Here is a 16533-nt window from a genome sequence, read left to right as displayed (position 1 = left end):
TATCAATAAAGGGAAGGTCACTGTAAGTTTCAATGGTGATTATCTTCAGGCAGAGGTAGATAGCTGTTATTGATGTTGGTGAGTAGTCATTCTAGACTTGCACACATGTGGTATGTATGATATGTTTTGTATCTGAATAAACCATTTCCTCTTTCTCACAGGCTCAACAGCATCTTCATGTATTTCTCGTTTGTATCTAGAGATGTATAGAACAGTACATGTGGCCCTGCTACAGTGCCTGTGTGTTGTCTAAGAAGAGGAAGGTCTGGTCAGACTGGCCTTGCTACAGTGCCTGTGTGTTGTCTAAGAAGAGGAAGGTATGGTCAGACGTCTGTATGTTGTCTAAGAGGAAGGTCTGGTCAGACTGCTACAGTGCCTGTGTGTTGTCTAAGAGGAAGGTCTGGTCAGACTGGCAGACTCCTGTGCGTTGACAGCTCCTCTGGAGTCTCCTGTATGTTAATTTGAGCTCCTCTGCAGTCAGACTCCTCTGCCTGGCTCATCACTCTCATTAGGGGCAGTCTGTCTGCTGCCTCAGCCACCCCATCAAATGCCTTTGATGTGTCCCTGTGCTGTTTTCATATTGAAATGCTAAATGCTATCATTTAGCCGCTGTTCTGACGGTCGTCTGCCTTATAGACTAAACTGGCCTAATTGAGAATGCTGTTACAACTGTATGATAGCATCAGATGTTAGGACCAATTGGCAATTAACTGTTTTTTGCTTGGGCAAACCATCTGATTTGTTCTCTATCTGATTTGGAAGACTGTTTGTAGTTCACATTACCTGAACAATTTAGATATACAATATTTCATTTATTTATTTAATCTATTTTATTTTTGAAAGGAGTGATGAACTTCTGACAGTCTCTATATTTAAACAGAGACTTGGTGTTAATACTGAACATACAAATTCATGTCTTTTGTGAAACATTTTGAATGTGTTTATCTGAACTGTTGGCTGTAAATCACTGGTAAAATAATAATGTCAAATGTGACCAAGGTTAGTTATCTGAAAAAAGCCAAAAGTATGTCCCATATGCAATTTCACACGAAGAGCCAGAAGATTCACATTTATAGAACATAAGAGACTTGTGCAGCTCCAAGGCTGGATCAAGGCTGTAAACGCCTCTTTATCTAAACATGGCTAGCAGTTGGCTAGCAGCACATCACTCTGTCAGACAGTATGCTGTGTGATATGTGACAGGTCTGCACAGAGCCACTCCTCAGCTCGTCTCCAAGGCTGCCCTGCCGTCCCGTCCACAGCCCCAATGGCTCCCTTCGCCGCCCCCCCTGACCCAGCCGAAGCTGCACCATGCATACGGGTCAATTAGAGCCACACACCAATTTGTAAGAACAATGGGGAGCATTTGTTTGACTAACCTGCCTTTGTCTGGCATGGAGTAATCCCTCCCGGGAGCATGTTTTGCTTTCTAATGTCCCTCCTGCCCCTGTGTGTTTGTGTTGGTAATGTGCGCATGGTGTCACCTAATGGGCACCTGGCCATGCAGTATATCGGACAATAAACAACATCAGTAAATCTGTCTGGCTCTCAATCCAAAACATCAGCATTGTCTGAAAGAGGCACAATGACATGTCAGTATCCATCAAATGTTTTGAGCAAGATATTAGATCGCAGATTGAGATGTGATCTCACTTCACCAAGCCTATTATTCATTGAAAAACAAGAAAGCGACCTTTCAGGGTCATGAAGTATGTTATGTTTGAAGATTCCTGCGAAACGTTTATATTTTAATTAGGTGTTTTAGAATAATATTCTATAAGAATTTGGCCAACTTCAACAAGGCCGGACTGGAAAAGTTCAGCAGAGAACTTGTCAAACCCAAACAGAACCCAAGTGTGGCAACAAGCTGTGGAATACAGAGCAGGGCAGGAGAACAGGAGGGCAGGAGAACAGGGCAGGAGAACAGGAGGGCAGGAGAACAGGGCATGAGAACAGGGGAACAGGGCAGGAGAACAAGGGCAGGAGAACAGTAGGGCAGGAGAACAGGAGAAGAGGGCAGGGGAACAGGGCAGGAGAACAGGAGGGCAGGAGAACAGGGCAGGAGAACAGCACCTGAAAGCCACATCAAAGACCTCCAGCTCGTCCCACTCCGCTCACATGAAAGCCAGCTCCTCCTGACTCATTAGAGCGGTCATGTGTTCCTCCCTGGTCTACCATCACACCCTCCCCCTTCAGCCCAGTCTCCTGTCCAACTCTCCCGGTCATTAGCCCTCTGGGCTCCACTGGGGCTGTCATTGCAGACAGACTCGCACTCAATTGTCACATGAATACAGTCTCTGGGGCCAGGTCTGCTGGAGACGCCGCATGGCACATAAACACGAGACCTGGCGGCAGCGATCCCTTCCTTTCAGACAGACGAGGACGTGCAAACGCACACATACACTGTAGGAAATCAGTGTCTTTTGTTGACTTTTGAATCCTTGAGTTTCAGCGAGAAGGTGGAGCATGTCAGTTGTGACCAAACAAGTCTGTTATGATAAAGACAAATGGGAAAAATCAAACATGCTCTCAAGAGGAAATCAAAAGTCTAGCAGGCATCCGAGTCATAGGGTGCTGTATTTCTATAACCGTGAGCCACGCAGAAGGGTTTGTGAATGAGTCTCAAGTCTGAGGCATGTTCTGGTCAAGGGGCTGTGGTGTTGACTGACAACCCGCTCTTGCCATATTAAACTCACTTTGCAAGGCTAATTCCACGATACATCAACAATGCATGAATGATGGCTTCTTTGGCCCACTGATGTGCGTGGCCATTCATGTCACTAATATGGGCCACTGATGTGCGTGGCCATTTAAGTCTCTAATATGGGCCATTGGCACATCGTATGGTTGGCTGCTTGGCTAATGAGCAGAACATCACACCAAGTGATGCACGCTTTTAACACAACAGAGCTCAATTCATTAGCTTAATACATTAACTCATTAATCTACTCAATTACTTTATGATGTCACTTTCCAAATGTGGTGGGCAACAATGCTACAGATGGGCTGTATTTGTCTGTGGTCAAACAGAACTTGTACAATACAGTTAGTAAACCACGGCAATACATAACAGGACAAGTGCAGCACAAATCTACCTCTATGGAAGCATATGTGTAGCTTAATTCAAATGAGAATGCAATCTGCAATATGCAATTCAAAAAGACATTACATTATGCAATTGCCAATTCATTATGTAATTTAATATTGCAATTTGCAATATTAAATTACATAAAATTTCCAACAAATTGTATTTTAATCTGCAAAGTGACAATGCTATCCTAAAATCAATTTGAATAATTTTGGTTAACAAATAGAATAAACATGGATTGAATTGCATTCCATTTTGCCATGGTACTTCAGTCTCAAAATTCAAATGGCAATTCATTTTACATTTCAATATTCAGTTTCATCATTTAACTGTCAATTTGTTTTGCAATTTAATATTCAAAGTGCAATGTAGGATTGCATTTTGAAAACATATTTGGCAAAACTGACAATTCCAGCCTGAAAACCATTTGGATTATTTTGGGCAAAACGTTTTGCCATCGTTTTGAGGCATTTTATTCAAATGGAAAAGAAATAGTTCTCCCCCGTGATTGCATTGCACTTTGCCACACTCTTTGTGTTGCAAAATTCAAATGGCAATTCGTTCTGTAATCTGTCAAGTCACTCGTCAAGGCGGGAACTAATTCTAAACTAAATAAATTAAGCTACACATATGCTTCCATATACCTCCTTGAGGTAAAAAATCGTCCATTTCCCCTGGGGATCAATAAAGTATCTATCTATCCATCTATCTATCTATCTATCTATCTTGATGATCAATACTGAAAATGCCTTTTGTGTACATACTGTGACTAACTGTACAGATGTGTCAGTTTTTAAGACAGACAATGCATCATTTATCAAAGTGGCTTAATGAGGAAGTAATTTATACCGAACAAAAATAAAGACGCAACATGCAGGTTTGATTTAACCAGCATCTTTTGTTGTGTCCAGGGGCGTGCAGAGACCTTTGAAGGGGCAGGGGCTCAAATTTAAAAAAAGGGCACATGGAACAAACGTTTCAGAAAATGTGTTAACTTTATTTAAAACTTAATTTTGATTACAACCCAATAGAGAATACATAGGCTAATTATATAAAAATAAAACATCTTTCATCTTATTGATTAAATTCAAAGCTAATTTTAATAGCATAGAAATCTAGACGCACCCTAGCGGCAGCAAATACGTTATTGCCTAGTTTGGCTTGTCAGGCTATAATTTTAATGTTTATCACAGTGAACTACCACCATTAGCAAGCTGGTGTCTTGCAGATTCACGTGCTGTGCGTGAGTGACATGACGCATAATGTAGCCTAGGCCTACTGTAAACAGAGAATGTGTGGAATTGGGTTAGTTAAACAACTACAGTAGCCCATGTCGTCGGCTTATGACGATTTAGAAAAGGTTTGCCTACTCTGTTTTATGAACTAGGTCTACTACTATACCATAGTAACCTAAACAGAATATGTTATGAACGCTCAACCTTAGATTTTCAAAGCTGCCAGGTTATTGAAATGGATGGACCATGACATGGTTAAAACGGGTTTGATAGCCTACTTCATTAAACATAAAACGACTTTAAATATTTTATTCTCTATCGCTAAGCTGAATACTATTCATGTTCAGATAGGCTAACTGCCAAGTGACCTTACCGTGCTCCCAAACGTCTCCTGCAGCACTGTGCCTGCGTGCACCTTCTGAGAGTTCACTGAATGTATGACGTCACAGATTGGTGGACGCAAGGCATTTCAATTAAAACAGAAAATTGTTATTTTTGTTGTTATTTTTTAATTTCAAACTATTAATGAGACATTTTAGGGAATATTTACGTTGGAACTAGCGGAAGTATTACAAATTTTAAAAAGTAAAAAACAGGTCTTGTCAAAAGGGCACTTGGACATCAAAGGGGCAAAAGGGCAGGTGCTAGAGCCCCTGTAGCCCCCCTTCTCTGCACGTGCCTGTTTGTGTCAGTTGGGTGTTTTATTTTCACAAAGGTGAAGAACATGCTAACAAATATCTTTAGAAATGTTAGAGAAATAAGCCTTTTGTAATTACAATTATTGAAAAAAAAATACATTTTGCTCAGTATAGAATACAAGGAGAAATCACTGAAAATAATACTTTAACCTTCAGCTTCAAATCCAATATTTTGGTGAGGGTGTAGGTGATAAATAACTGCCATGTATGTGGCATAAAAATCCTTCATGTGCCCACACAATGTCCTGAACAAAAGAAAAGACCACATGGGCTTGGCAATAGCAATGACTTATTTATTTTATTAACAAAATACACAAACGGTACTTTTGAAACAGTGATGGAGAGACTTCCAGGTAAGGGTCTCCAGTCAGGGTGGTCAACTTCCTTTCTCTGAGCTAGGCCTGAAGAGTGGCACAAAAAATAAACAAATGATAAACAATGATTAGTTTACAAACAAGTGTATCTGTTCCTATTTGTCAAGAGAAGAGCACACACCTCTGGGACGCATGGAGAGAAACTGGAGGATCAGAGCCGACAAAGGCTCCGTTGTCGTAAGCGTACTGCAGCAGGGCATTGAAACAAGGGTCCTGCAAAACATGGAGGAAAAGAGAAAAAAAAAAAAAAACATTAAATACTTTGTATCAATACACATCTCATCCACAATAGCTGTACCGTCTGAAAAGAAGTCCATAGAGGTAGAACAGTAGAAAATAAATATTTATTGTTGCTTACTATTATCAATATGAAGGTGGATGTTTCTGTGAAATTGTAACAATACATCTTAGGATACAGAGTGGACAATGGCTTTAGGTACCTTGATGAGAATGTGAGGGTTGCCCACAACTATGAGCAGGGCTTTGGCTCTGGTAATGGCCACGTTGAAGCGCTTTGGGTTGGAGAGGAAGCCTAGGACATTCTGAAGGTCTTCCTCCAGCACAGCCTCATTGGATCGCACCTGGTGGAAAACGTCAAATGGGAGAACGTCAAGTCTTTTGTCACCAGGACTGAAGTATACTGATAGCGAATTACCCTGAAACATCATCATGATCAAGATACATAGCATATGCAGAATTGTATGTGTTGTAAGGGACAACAGCCGCCGAGGTGTCCTGTTATACAGAATTAATGGACGAGGGCAAGACCCCCACAAGTCCATTAATTCCGGAAAACAGGACAACTCGAAGGCCATTATCCCGCTTATCACTCGGTTGCCACTATAGGCAATAGCCATGCCTTTATAGCACGCACAACTTTCTTTAGTCCTATAACAGTGATAGCATGGACAGTTAGCTTGTTTACAGTTGATTCCATTGTTGCGAAGCCTGCCTCCAGGCTCAACCGTCGTCCTACTATGGTTGTTATAGTTACCATTCATAAGCATTGATATGGAACGGTGATTAAACTTTTTTTTTTTTACCAGATCTACTTCATAGGTGTCCTGTTATTTAGAATTAATAGCCACCCCACCAGCCAATCAGAAAGGAGTATCTTTCTTCTCTCCGGGTAATAGAGCCAGTTAAACCATTTTCACACCAACTGTAGCTACTGTAATATATCTAGATGAGTATTTTCTGTGCTGGCCTGAACAGCTGATTGCCTGGTTCTTCCAGAAACAACAGGACTGGTTGAACTGTGACTGTTACAGGTCAGAATCAGTGGTGAATGTATGTGCACTTCACCGTGGACAAGATGATGACGAGGAATTCTTGTCCCTGAAACTCCTCCACAGAGCCGACTTTGATGTCTGCTAGACCCACCCTGTGGAGCAGGACTCTCATCTTCTCCACCTGAACACACACACACACACACACACACACACACACACACACACACAATTGGAATCAACACAAAACACACAGCAGCCACGCACGCACGCACACATGGCCTGTGTCTCAGCAGACAAACGACCATGAAAAACCCATGAGCTGCTATGGACTGAAGGTATTCAGGATGCAAGGCACGCCAGAGGTACAGAGGCCGGAAGGTATTTAAGGATGCAAGGCACGGCAGAGGTACAGAGGCCAACTGTAATAGTGGTGCAGCTCTTAGATGTGGCGTCGGTGTTGGCTACCTGTTTCCTGTAAGGGGCGATGATGCCGATGTCGGTGGGGGAGATGGGGTTGTAGAGCCTCTTGGCCAGCTGGCAACAGTACAGCATGACCTGCACAGCCTCGCCAGGGTTGAACCAGGAGGGGTTATTACCCTCCCGCATCTCAGTGGCCTAGGGTGAGGGAGTCAAAAACAAAACAAAAACACCTCATGGATGAATACAAAGGTCTCATTACTCTCATGGATGAATACAAAGGTCTCATTACTCTCATGGATGAATACAAAGGTCTCATTACTCTTATGGTACTAAATTACTATTCAGTGCTTTAGTATTCTTGGTGTGTAATTATGGCAGAGAAAAACACATTACAGGTTTAAAAAAGAGACAATGGCAGAAGTCTTAAACTTTAGGGGAACCATCATAGGCGCTTAGCTAACTATATTCATTTCTTGATTCGTCCCCCTACTTCTTGAATTTTCCCTGGGGATCAATAAAGTATCTATCTATCTATCTATCTATCTATCTATCTATCTACTCCATTAGGTGTGACATCTAACAAGTAGCACACTCATGTGAAAATAGCTGTCAAGCTTCCAGACCCTAAACACAACTTAAATAGATTACTAAGCTATAACATATGACCCCAGTGCAGGGTGGAGGTCTCTTAAATAGATTTTAAGATATAACATATGACTGCAGGGTGGAGGTCTCTTAAATAGATTATTAAGCTATACCATATGACCCCAGTGCAGGGTGGAGGTCTCTTAAATAGATTATTAAGCTATACCATATGACCCCAGTGCAGGGTGGAGACCGCAGTGCACGGTGGAGGCCTCTGAGGCGGCTCAACTCACCCGCAAGACTCCATGGAAGATTAAGGGAAGCCCTTCCTGGAAGCCGGCCCCAGTGGCACAGCGAAGTCCACCACGACCTCTGGCTTGCATGGCCAGGTCACCAGCATAGAAGAGCCGCCAGGGGCGAGAGCAAAAGCCCTCATGGGAGCGGTAGTTGTACAGGAGTTTGGTCACCTGAGAAGAAGTGGTCATGTTATTTAGAACAGCAATACAGAGGGAAACATCGGCGAGATAAAGCTGTGCTGTACACAATATTCACCAGAGAAGGGTTGAAGCCATTCTCATCGCAGCGTGGGGGGGAGGTCTCTTAAATAGTCCATTAAGCTATGCCATATGACCCCAGTGCAGGGTGGAGACCGCAGTGCACGGTGGAGGCCTCTGAGGCGGCTCAACTCACCCGCACTCCATGGAAGATTAAGGGGAAGCCCTTCCTGGGAAGCCGGCCCCAGTGGCACAGCGAGTCCACCACGGCCCTCTGCGCGTGCATGGCCAGGTCACCAGCATAGAAGAGCCGCGAGGGCAGCGAGAGCAAAGCCTCATGGGAGCGGTAGTTGTACAGGAGTTTGGTCACCTGAGAAGAAGTGGTCATGTTATTTAGAACAGCAATACAGAGGGAAACATCGGCGAGATAAAGCTGTGCTGTACACAATATTCACCAGAGAAGGGTTGAAGCCATTCTCATCGCAAGCGTAGAGGGGTATTGCCATAAGTCTCTCCAACAGAGACACTCCCAGCCCAAACACAGAGGCTAGCTTGGACTTCACCACCGGGCCCAGCTGGCATGGGTCTCCAGCCAGCACTATCTGGATCACACCAGAGGAGAGAAGTGTACCGCATCAGTGTCCATGAAACTTGACCATTCTTTGTTATGTTAAGTGAAGATAAAGCAATTCATGTAAGAATATTTTTGCCAAATATACAGCTAAGTCTGACCTGGCCGTCCTTCTCTGACAACAGGCCAATGGGAATCAGGCACTCGGGCTCTGTGGCCTGTCCAGCCTCATCCAGGAACACATGGGTGAAATGGCCAACCCTGTGGTGGGGAATGAACACACTTATATACAGTAGCTCATAGGATAAGATGAGATGCATCAGCTCTTTGGTTTATCACGTGGCATAACCAGTGACTATAGTAAGCATAGGGTTAGGGTTAGAGCATGGGGCATAACCAGTGACTATAGTTCTAATAATAATAATAATAATAATAATATTAATAATAATAATAATAAGTCACAACAGGAAAATAAAACAAAAATAATATGTACATATATATATATATAGCCTATAATTACATTCCACTACAAGTTCATTTAAAAGCCATTAATAGCATATGTTCTTTTGACTTGGCTTTAAAAGAACCAATAGTTGGTGTAGATCTAATGTGAAAAGGGAGGTTGTTCCACAACTTGGGACCCAGCTACTGAAAAAGCACGGTCACCTTTATTTTTTTAGACGACTCTGAGGTACTGAGAGCAGTTGTTTGTCTGATGACCTCAGAGTTCTGGGAGGGCAGTGAAAGTGTACAAGCTCACTTAGGTATTAGGTATAGCTTGTCCATTTAAAGAAAGAAAAAGAAGAATTTTGTAATCTATTCTAAATTTCACTGGAAGCCATTGCAGAGATTTCAAAACTGGAGAAATATGTTGTGTCTTTTTAGACTTGGTGAGCAGCCTTGCAGCTGCATTTTGCAACATCTGAAGTCGGGATAGAGTGGACTGAGTGACACCAAAATAAAGGGAGTTACAGTAGTCCAGGCAGGATGAGATAAAGGCATGAATCAACATCTCAAAGTCTTTGAAAAAAAACATAGTTTTGGCTTTACTTAAGATTCTAAGGTGGTAAAAAGATGACTTGACAAAAAGATTACTTGTTTCTCAAATTTAAAATCAGGGTCAAGTAGAAAGCCAAGACTTCTTGCATTAGGTTTTACAAATCTGGCAAAAGACCCTAGTTCACTAATTGCATATTGAGATACAGTTGTGTATCATCCGCATAGCAATGATAGGATATACCGTGCTTTTTCATAATTTGACTGAGTGGCAACATGTACAGTGAGAATAAAATACAACTAAGCACTGATCCCTGTGGAACACCATAAGATAAGGGGGCAGATGAAGATGAAGTATCATTGAAAGAAACTGAAAAGGTTCTTCCCTCTAAGGAGGCAAACCATTTTAGTGCAGTACCTGAAATTCAACAACAACAACAACAACCAGTGACTATAGTAAGCATGTGGCGGCAACAACAACAACAACAACAACAACAACAACAACAACAACCAGTGACTATTATAATAATAATAATAATAATAATAATAATAATAATAACAACAACAACAACAACCAGTGACTATAGTAAGCATGTGGCGGCAACAACAACAACAACCAGTGACTATAGTAAGCATGTGGCGGCAACAACAACAACAACAACCAGTGACTATAGTAAGCATGTGGCATAACCAGTGACTATAGTAAGCATGGCATCGTGCCCTTTCGTAACACAGAAATGAAACTATTGGTCAGATTTAGAGGTGCCATATGTTCCACTGGTCATATGTTCCCACTGGTCAGATTTAGAGGTGCCATACTGTATGTTCTTGGAGCCTGATTCTTATTTAGTTCCAGCTGTGTCACTGTTTGGAAATGCTGTCCATGCTTCATACCATCATTGAGTAGAACATAGGTCATACTCCAGTGCATTGCCCATTGAGTAGAACTTCAAAGCACTAGGCAGGTCGTACTCCAGTGCATTGCCCATTGCTTCTGTCAGAGGCATATCAAGCTTTTTAAAAGTGTGGGGGTTGTGGGATAGGGAAGTGAAACAATCCGGCCAAATTATAAATAACTAAATAATTAATTAAATAATTAAATATGCCTAACTTTAATACCTATAAAATAAATGTAAATGACACAGAATAATGACAGAACTGTAAGCTCAAATTCAAAAATGTTTTGCATACCCAAACATATGCAAAGGGAATATAAATAAATTGTGTTGTATATAGCCAGCTTAATTAATGTAAATTTAAAGATTACAATTAGCAGTTTCTATGCTATTTCCATTGATAGTTACAGGAAGCCACGTTGTTGTTTAAACTATTGTTGCTTCTAGCCCACGTTACCTCCAGTTTCACTTGCTGCAGGGACGCACACATTGCATGAGCACTCATACTGTAAGCATTAAAGGGGAACTTGGCAACTATTTCAACGTAATAAACCCGTTTAGAAATCATTTGGATGGTTAAATGACCTGTTCCGGTGAAAATGGTGACTTTCCCCTGCTGCCCCTAGCATCCCCAGGCAGAAAACCAACCTTGCAACATTGAGCCTACCGTCCCGGAAAGAGAAGTGAGAAACAAGAAACTTGTTTTAAATCGTGTTTCTTACCTTGTAACATCCACATTGTCTGCCGAACTTATGCTAACCGTTTTGCTAGCTTGTAAAAAAATCCATGTGCTTTATCGTTACCTTTTTCCACAGTTTGAAATAGCATAATGCACAATTTCTCCAGCAGAGGCGTAAATCCTGCCAAGTTTCCCTTTAATGCTGGAAATAGTTCAGATGTAGAACTGAAACGTGTCTTTACGCCGACGTTTGTAAGATCAAATAAGATGTTCTTAGGAACGTGATCGTATTTAAGACATTAATATCTCCAGTAGATGTAGAACTACGAAACATATTTGACAGTGAAATGCCGCCGACGTTTGTAAGATCAAATAAGATGTTCTTAGGAACGCGATCGTATTTAAGACATTAATATCTCCAGTAGATGTAGTTCATATTTAGTGAAATGCGCCCGGCGTTTGTAAGATCAAATAAGATGTTTTAGGAAGACATTATTTAAGACATTAATATCTCCAGTAGATGTAGAACTACGAAACATATTTGACAGTGAAATGCCGCCGACGTTTGTAAGATCAAATAAGGCGCGATGTAATTAAGCTGTTCAGATCTTTTCCAAGCGTCTTGGAGAGACGTATGTGTGCTGACTGGGCTATGTCTATATAGTTGATGATACCAAATGAATGTATTTTTAAAGTATTTCTGATTGGGGAAACGTTTAGCCTAGTTTATTTTTCTTTCAGTCCGCGGTTCCATACCATTCAATCTTGCTGCAAATGATCAGACGTGTGAAGCACCAGGCATAACAATTTTGCGGCTTCGTGGACCATTAGGCTAATTGTTGTGGAGGCCCATAGTTTGAGAAAAGCTGCAGATCATAGACAGAGAAAGCATAATGCTCTGAGAACAGTAGCAAAGGGCCTTTCTGCAGAAACAACAAGTGCCTTGGTGCGCGCACCCCCGCTTTCACTTTGACTCCCTGAATTTTACATTGTGACAAAAACGGTCAGTCAGACAGTGAATTTTGGTTTACTAAATTAGCATAATGCGGTAACAATTATCATCTCAACTCTACCTCAAATCTGCTCACTGCAAACGTTATAATGCAAACCTAAGCAGCAGCACAGCCTTGAAAGACGCACACTTGGTTCTTAACTCATTGAATGTTTTCGGAAGCTTTGTCCTAGAGTGCCAGCAATCTAGACCATTGCTGATGATTTTTGTACAGCCACAGCATATTCTGTTATAACACCCACATCCCCCACGCTTGCTACGCCCCTGGCTTCTGTACCATGTTAGCATTGCCCATTGCTTCTGTGCTATGTTAGCATCAGCCGTGCAGCCTACTGGTTAGCGCTTCGGACTTGTTACCGGAGGGTTGCCGGTTCGAACCCCGACCAGTAGGCACGGCTGAAGTGCCCTTGACCTAACCCCTCACTGCTCCTCGAGCGCCGCTGTTGTTGCAGGCAGCTCACTGCGCCGGGATTAGTGCATGCTTCACCTCACTGTGTGTTCACTGTGTGCCGAGTGTGTTTCACTAATTCACGGATTGGGATAAATGCAGAGACCAAATTTCCCCTCACGGGATCAAAAGAGTATAGAGATATACTTATACTTAGCATGGCCCATTGCTTCTGTGCTATGTTAGCATTGCCCATTGCTTCTGTACTATGTTAGCATTGCCCATTGCTTCTGTACTATGTTAGCATTGCCCATTGCTTCTGTGCTGTTAGCATTGCAGAGCATAGACAGGAGGGACTGAATATAGCGTCCGTTGTCCAGTGCTCTTCCAGCTGGATCTCTGATCTCATGACTCACCGCAGGCCGATCTGATAGAACATTCCAGCGCTGGAGCAGGTGCTGACCACTATCCTGTGGAAGGAGGCGTGGCGGATGTCCTCTCCCGCACGAGAGTACTGCTGCAGGACCTCAGGAATGGACTGAGACAGAGACACAGAGAAAAAGACAGAGTGCAACCACTACTCCAGAAATTACCCCTCTCAGAGAGGAGAGATGTGCAGAAATTACCCCTCTACACTGATAACTACCCCTCTCTACTGATAACTACCAAAATTTATAAGTGCTTCGCAGAAACTTTTAAAGATTCTTAAACAGAAGACTCTTGCCACTAGTATTTTTAAGTATAAGTATATAAAGTATATATACTCTTTTGATCCCGTGAGGGAAATTTGGTCTCTGCATTTATCCCAATCCTTGAATTAGTGAAACACACTCAGTACACATTGTACACACAATGAGGTGAAGCACTAAATCCCAGCGCAGTGAGCTGCCTGCAACAACTGCGGCGCTCGGGGAGCAGTGAGGGGTTAAGTGCCTTGCTCAAGGGCACTTCAGCCATGCCTACTGGTTGGGGTTCGAACCGGCAACCCTCCGGTTACAGGTCCGAAGTGCTAACCAGTAGGCCCCGGCTGCCCCTAACAACCACTGCCCCTTTTTGCCCGTGGTACTTATATGCACATTTGGCACAGAGGGATTTCCTTGTGAATGTAATACCTCTTCCTGCCTGCAGGAGGCGTTGACGCGCGCCAGGCTGGCCGAGTGGAGGAACCCGCTCTCGTGCAGCCGGATGCAGACCAGATCAGCGGCGCTGTTGGAGGGTGTGCAGACCAGCAGACGGCTGGAGGGGATGCGATGGTACACCTGCAGCAGGACGCCCAGGACACACTCAGGACACACCACTACACCAGACAGTCGCCACACGCTCAGGACACACCACTACACCAGACACTCCACACACTTACTTCCACTCCCACTCAGGAACTCTAGCTCATACCCACTTTTCACATCATGTTATCAGCATACTATTTGGGCAAATGTTTAACTGGCAAAATTTGCACTTTCAAAATGGTTTTAATCATTTATGACTGATTCAAGTTTCATTAGCACCTGTAAAATGGCCTCAATGAGGGTCATTGTCTTGCCAGTCCCTGGTGGTCCGAATAGAACATAAGGGGTGGGCCGACACTCTCCCACCAATATGCGCTTCACCACTTCTCTCTGCGCCGGATTCAGACTGCGGTTGAAGAACTGGCCTGGACGGGGAAACTCCTTCTTGGGTAATCTGTCTGTAAAAGGGACGGGACACTGATCTTACTGGGTAATCTGTCTGTAAAAGGGGCGGGACACTCAGCTTACTGGTGAAGGTAACAATTCTAAAAATGGGAAGTATAGTACTACTTAGATGTGGGCCCGTCATGATGACTAGTTTTGCTGGAGGATACTTTGTCTCAGAAAATAGTGATAAACACAAGTACGATGCCTCTCCACCTGCAATTGTTTTTGTTCCCTGCTGGATGTGATGATATTTCAGATGAATTTAGTTAGTTGCATTGCCTTGCTTCCTTGTTCCTGTCAGAGACTTAATACGCATAGGGCTAGACTATTTCTGAAAACTAGGGCTGTCAAACAATATTTTTTTTAATCGCAATTAATCGCTGCATTTCTATAGTTAATCGCAATTAATTAATCACATGATTAAAGTTCTAGTATTTTGCATTGCTGAACTTTCCAGAAGTCCATATTAACAATATAAAGCAATTATTACCAGTGTATCTAGATTGGGATTCAAATGAAAGCAAAGCAAGTTACTTTATTAACTTAATTAACTTTAAAGGGGTGGTTCAGGATTTTGGACAGAGGACCTTATTTCCAAGTTAGCAAGTGTGATATTTATCAGTGAAGACCGTTTTCAACAAGTTCCATCCAGTCCTTCTAGTTGCAGAGCCTCGCAGGTGCTAGGCTAGCGCAAGTCATCAGTATGTGTTAGCCTGCCACTTAAATCAGTCTTACCTACTCCACAGTACACCCGAGGCAAATAAATTATAACGCCAGACAATCGAAATGTCTGTGTTTGACACTAAAAGTATGCTCCTACTTCATGACCCTGTACGATATCTGTCCTAACCATGGATAATGTATCGCGTCAGGATTGATATCACTTCTTGGTGTTTGTCTTGCGTCAAAAACCATTAGCATCATTGATTAGGGTAGCCTGGATGTCTTCTGACTCTGCCACTGTTACTGTATGGTTATCTATTTTTTGCTGTTGTGTACTTAAACCCTGAATAATTCTGTGTCAAGTCAGAGATGCATATTCTGGAGTGCATTGTGCTTGGCGTTTATGGAGCTAAATTTGTCTCAATAATATTTGTATATGCGCAGAGGGGGATCCACAAATATTTCTTGATTTGCATGTGTGTTTTGATATCTACAAAAAAAAAAAATAAAAAACATATTTGTAACTTCGTATATTGATTTTTTACAAATATAGATGTGCATTTGTAAATAAAATGCCATTTGTAAAACCGAAAATTTCATTTGTGAAATGTGATTCTGAATTTGTGGATCACCAGCACACGCATTCTTAAGCTTTTCCAAAGTTACGTGTTTTTGAGGCGTTCTTCACATGAAAATCACACAAATCCACGCATTAAATAGGCCTACTTTATTCACCGGCACACAGAAATCGCAATCCAGTAGATGGCGACATCCACAAATATTTCTTGACTTGCATTCGTGTTTTGACATCCACAAATAAAACAAAATCATATTTGTAACTTGTAAATTGGTTTTCACAATTGTAGATGTGTATTTGTAAATGAAATGGCATTTGTAAAACTGAAAATTGCCTTTGTGAAATCTAATTTTGCATTTGTGGATCACCAGCACACAGTTTTCGTTTTCGCATTTGTGGATCAGCATTTGTGGATCACGTATTTTTGAGACAAACTTTGCGCAGAGAAGCCACCCAGATCCACAAGTAGCCTGTTGACACTTTCTAATCCAGTAGATGGCAGTGTTGTTCTATGGGACTCATAACCAAAGATTCTTTGCTCATAACACACAGAGCTAGCGAACCTAGTTCAAAGTCAAAGTCAAAGTCTGCTTTATTATGACCGCCGCGCAGCGAAGCGGTCATAATAAATATAGGTTTAGTCAGATTTTTTTTTCTTCTTTTTCGCATGCCCAAATTTCCGTCAATGATTCCCGGGACACTGAAAGACCGGGGTACACGAAACTTGGTGGACATGTAACCCCACATGGATAGCATGGAACCATCGTTTTTCGTTTTGATCTGTAGCCCCTCCGCTGAATTGGACCCCCCGAAAGGAGGGTAGGGCAGACACAGTTTTCTGTGAATATCTCGAAAACCGTAGGGTTTAGGAGGACCATTTTTTTTTGTATGTTGATCTCAAGGGGCCATGTCAACCCATTCCATAACCACTCATTTCATGTATAGCGCCACC

At 42.3% G+C, this 16533-nt stretch overlaps 1 protein-coding gene across 1 annotated transcript in view; it reads right to left on the bottom strand.

Moving 5' to 3' along the window:
* Positions 1–5313: 5313 nt before the first annotated feature.
* mov10l1 (Mov10 like RISC complex RNA helicase 1) overlaps positions 5314–16533 on the bottom strand; it is a 35714-nt gene continuing 24494 nt past the window's right edge. Inside the window, exons 17-27 of the mRNA XM_048256264.1 lie at positions 14174–14352; positions 13781–13927; positions 13085–13206; positions 8859–8958; positions 8582–8728; positions 8323–8496; positions 7093–7242; positions 6701–6808; positions 5836–5976; positions 5517–5608; positions 5314–5422 (exon numbers count right to left, since the gene is read on the bottom strand). Of these exons, the coding sequence (XP_048112221.1) occupies positions 5398–5422; positions 5517–5608; positions 5836–5976; positions 6701–6808; positions 7093–7242; positions 8323–8496; positions 8582–8728; positions 8859–8958; positions 13085–13206; positions 13781–13927; positions 14174–14352 (1385 nt within the window). The 3' untranslated portion in view covers positions 5314–5397. The remainder of the gene's footprint in view (positions 5423–5516; positions 5609–5835; positions 5977–6700; positions 6809–7092; positions 7243–8322; positions 8497–8581; positions 8729–8858; positions 8959–13084; positions 13207–13780; positions 13928–14173; positions 14353–16533) is intronic.

This window comes from Alosa alosa, chromosome 11 (genome assembly GCF_017589495.1).
Source record: "Alosa alosa isolate M-15738 ecotype Scorff River chromosome 11, AALO_Geno_1.1, whole genome shotgun sequence".
In the NCBI taxonomy this organism is placed as follows: Eukaryota; Metazoa; Chordata; class Actinopteri; order Clupeiformes; family Clupeidae; genus Alosa; species Alosa alosa.
Note: the sequence above shows the minus strand (reverse complement) of the source record. Positions and strands in the feature narration are given on the sequence as shown.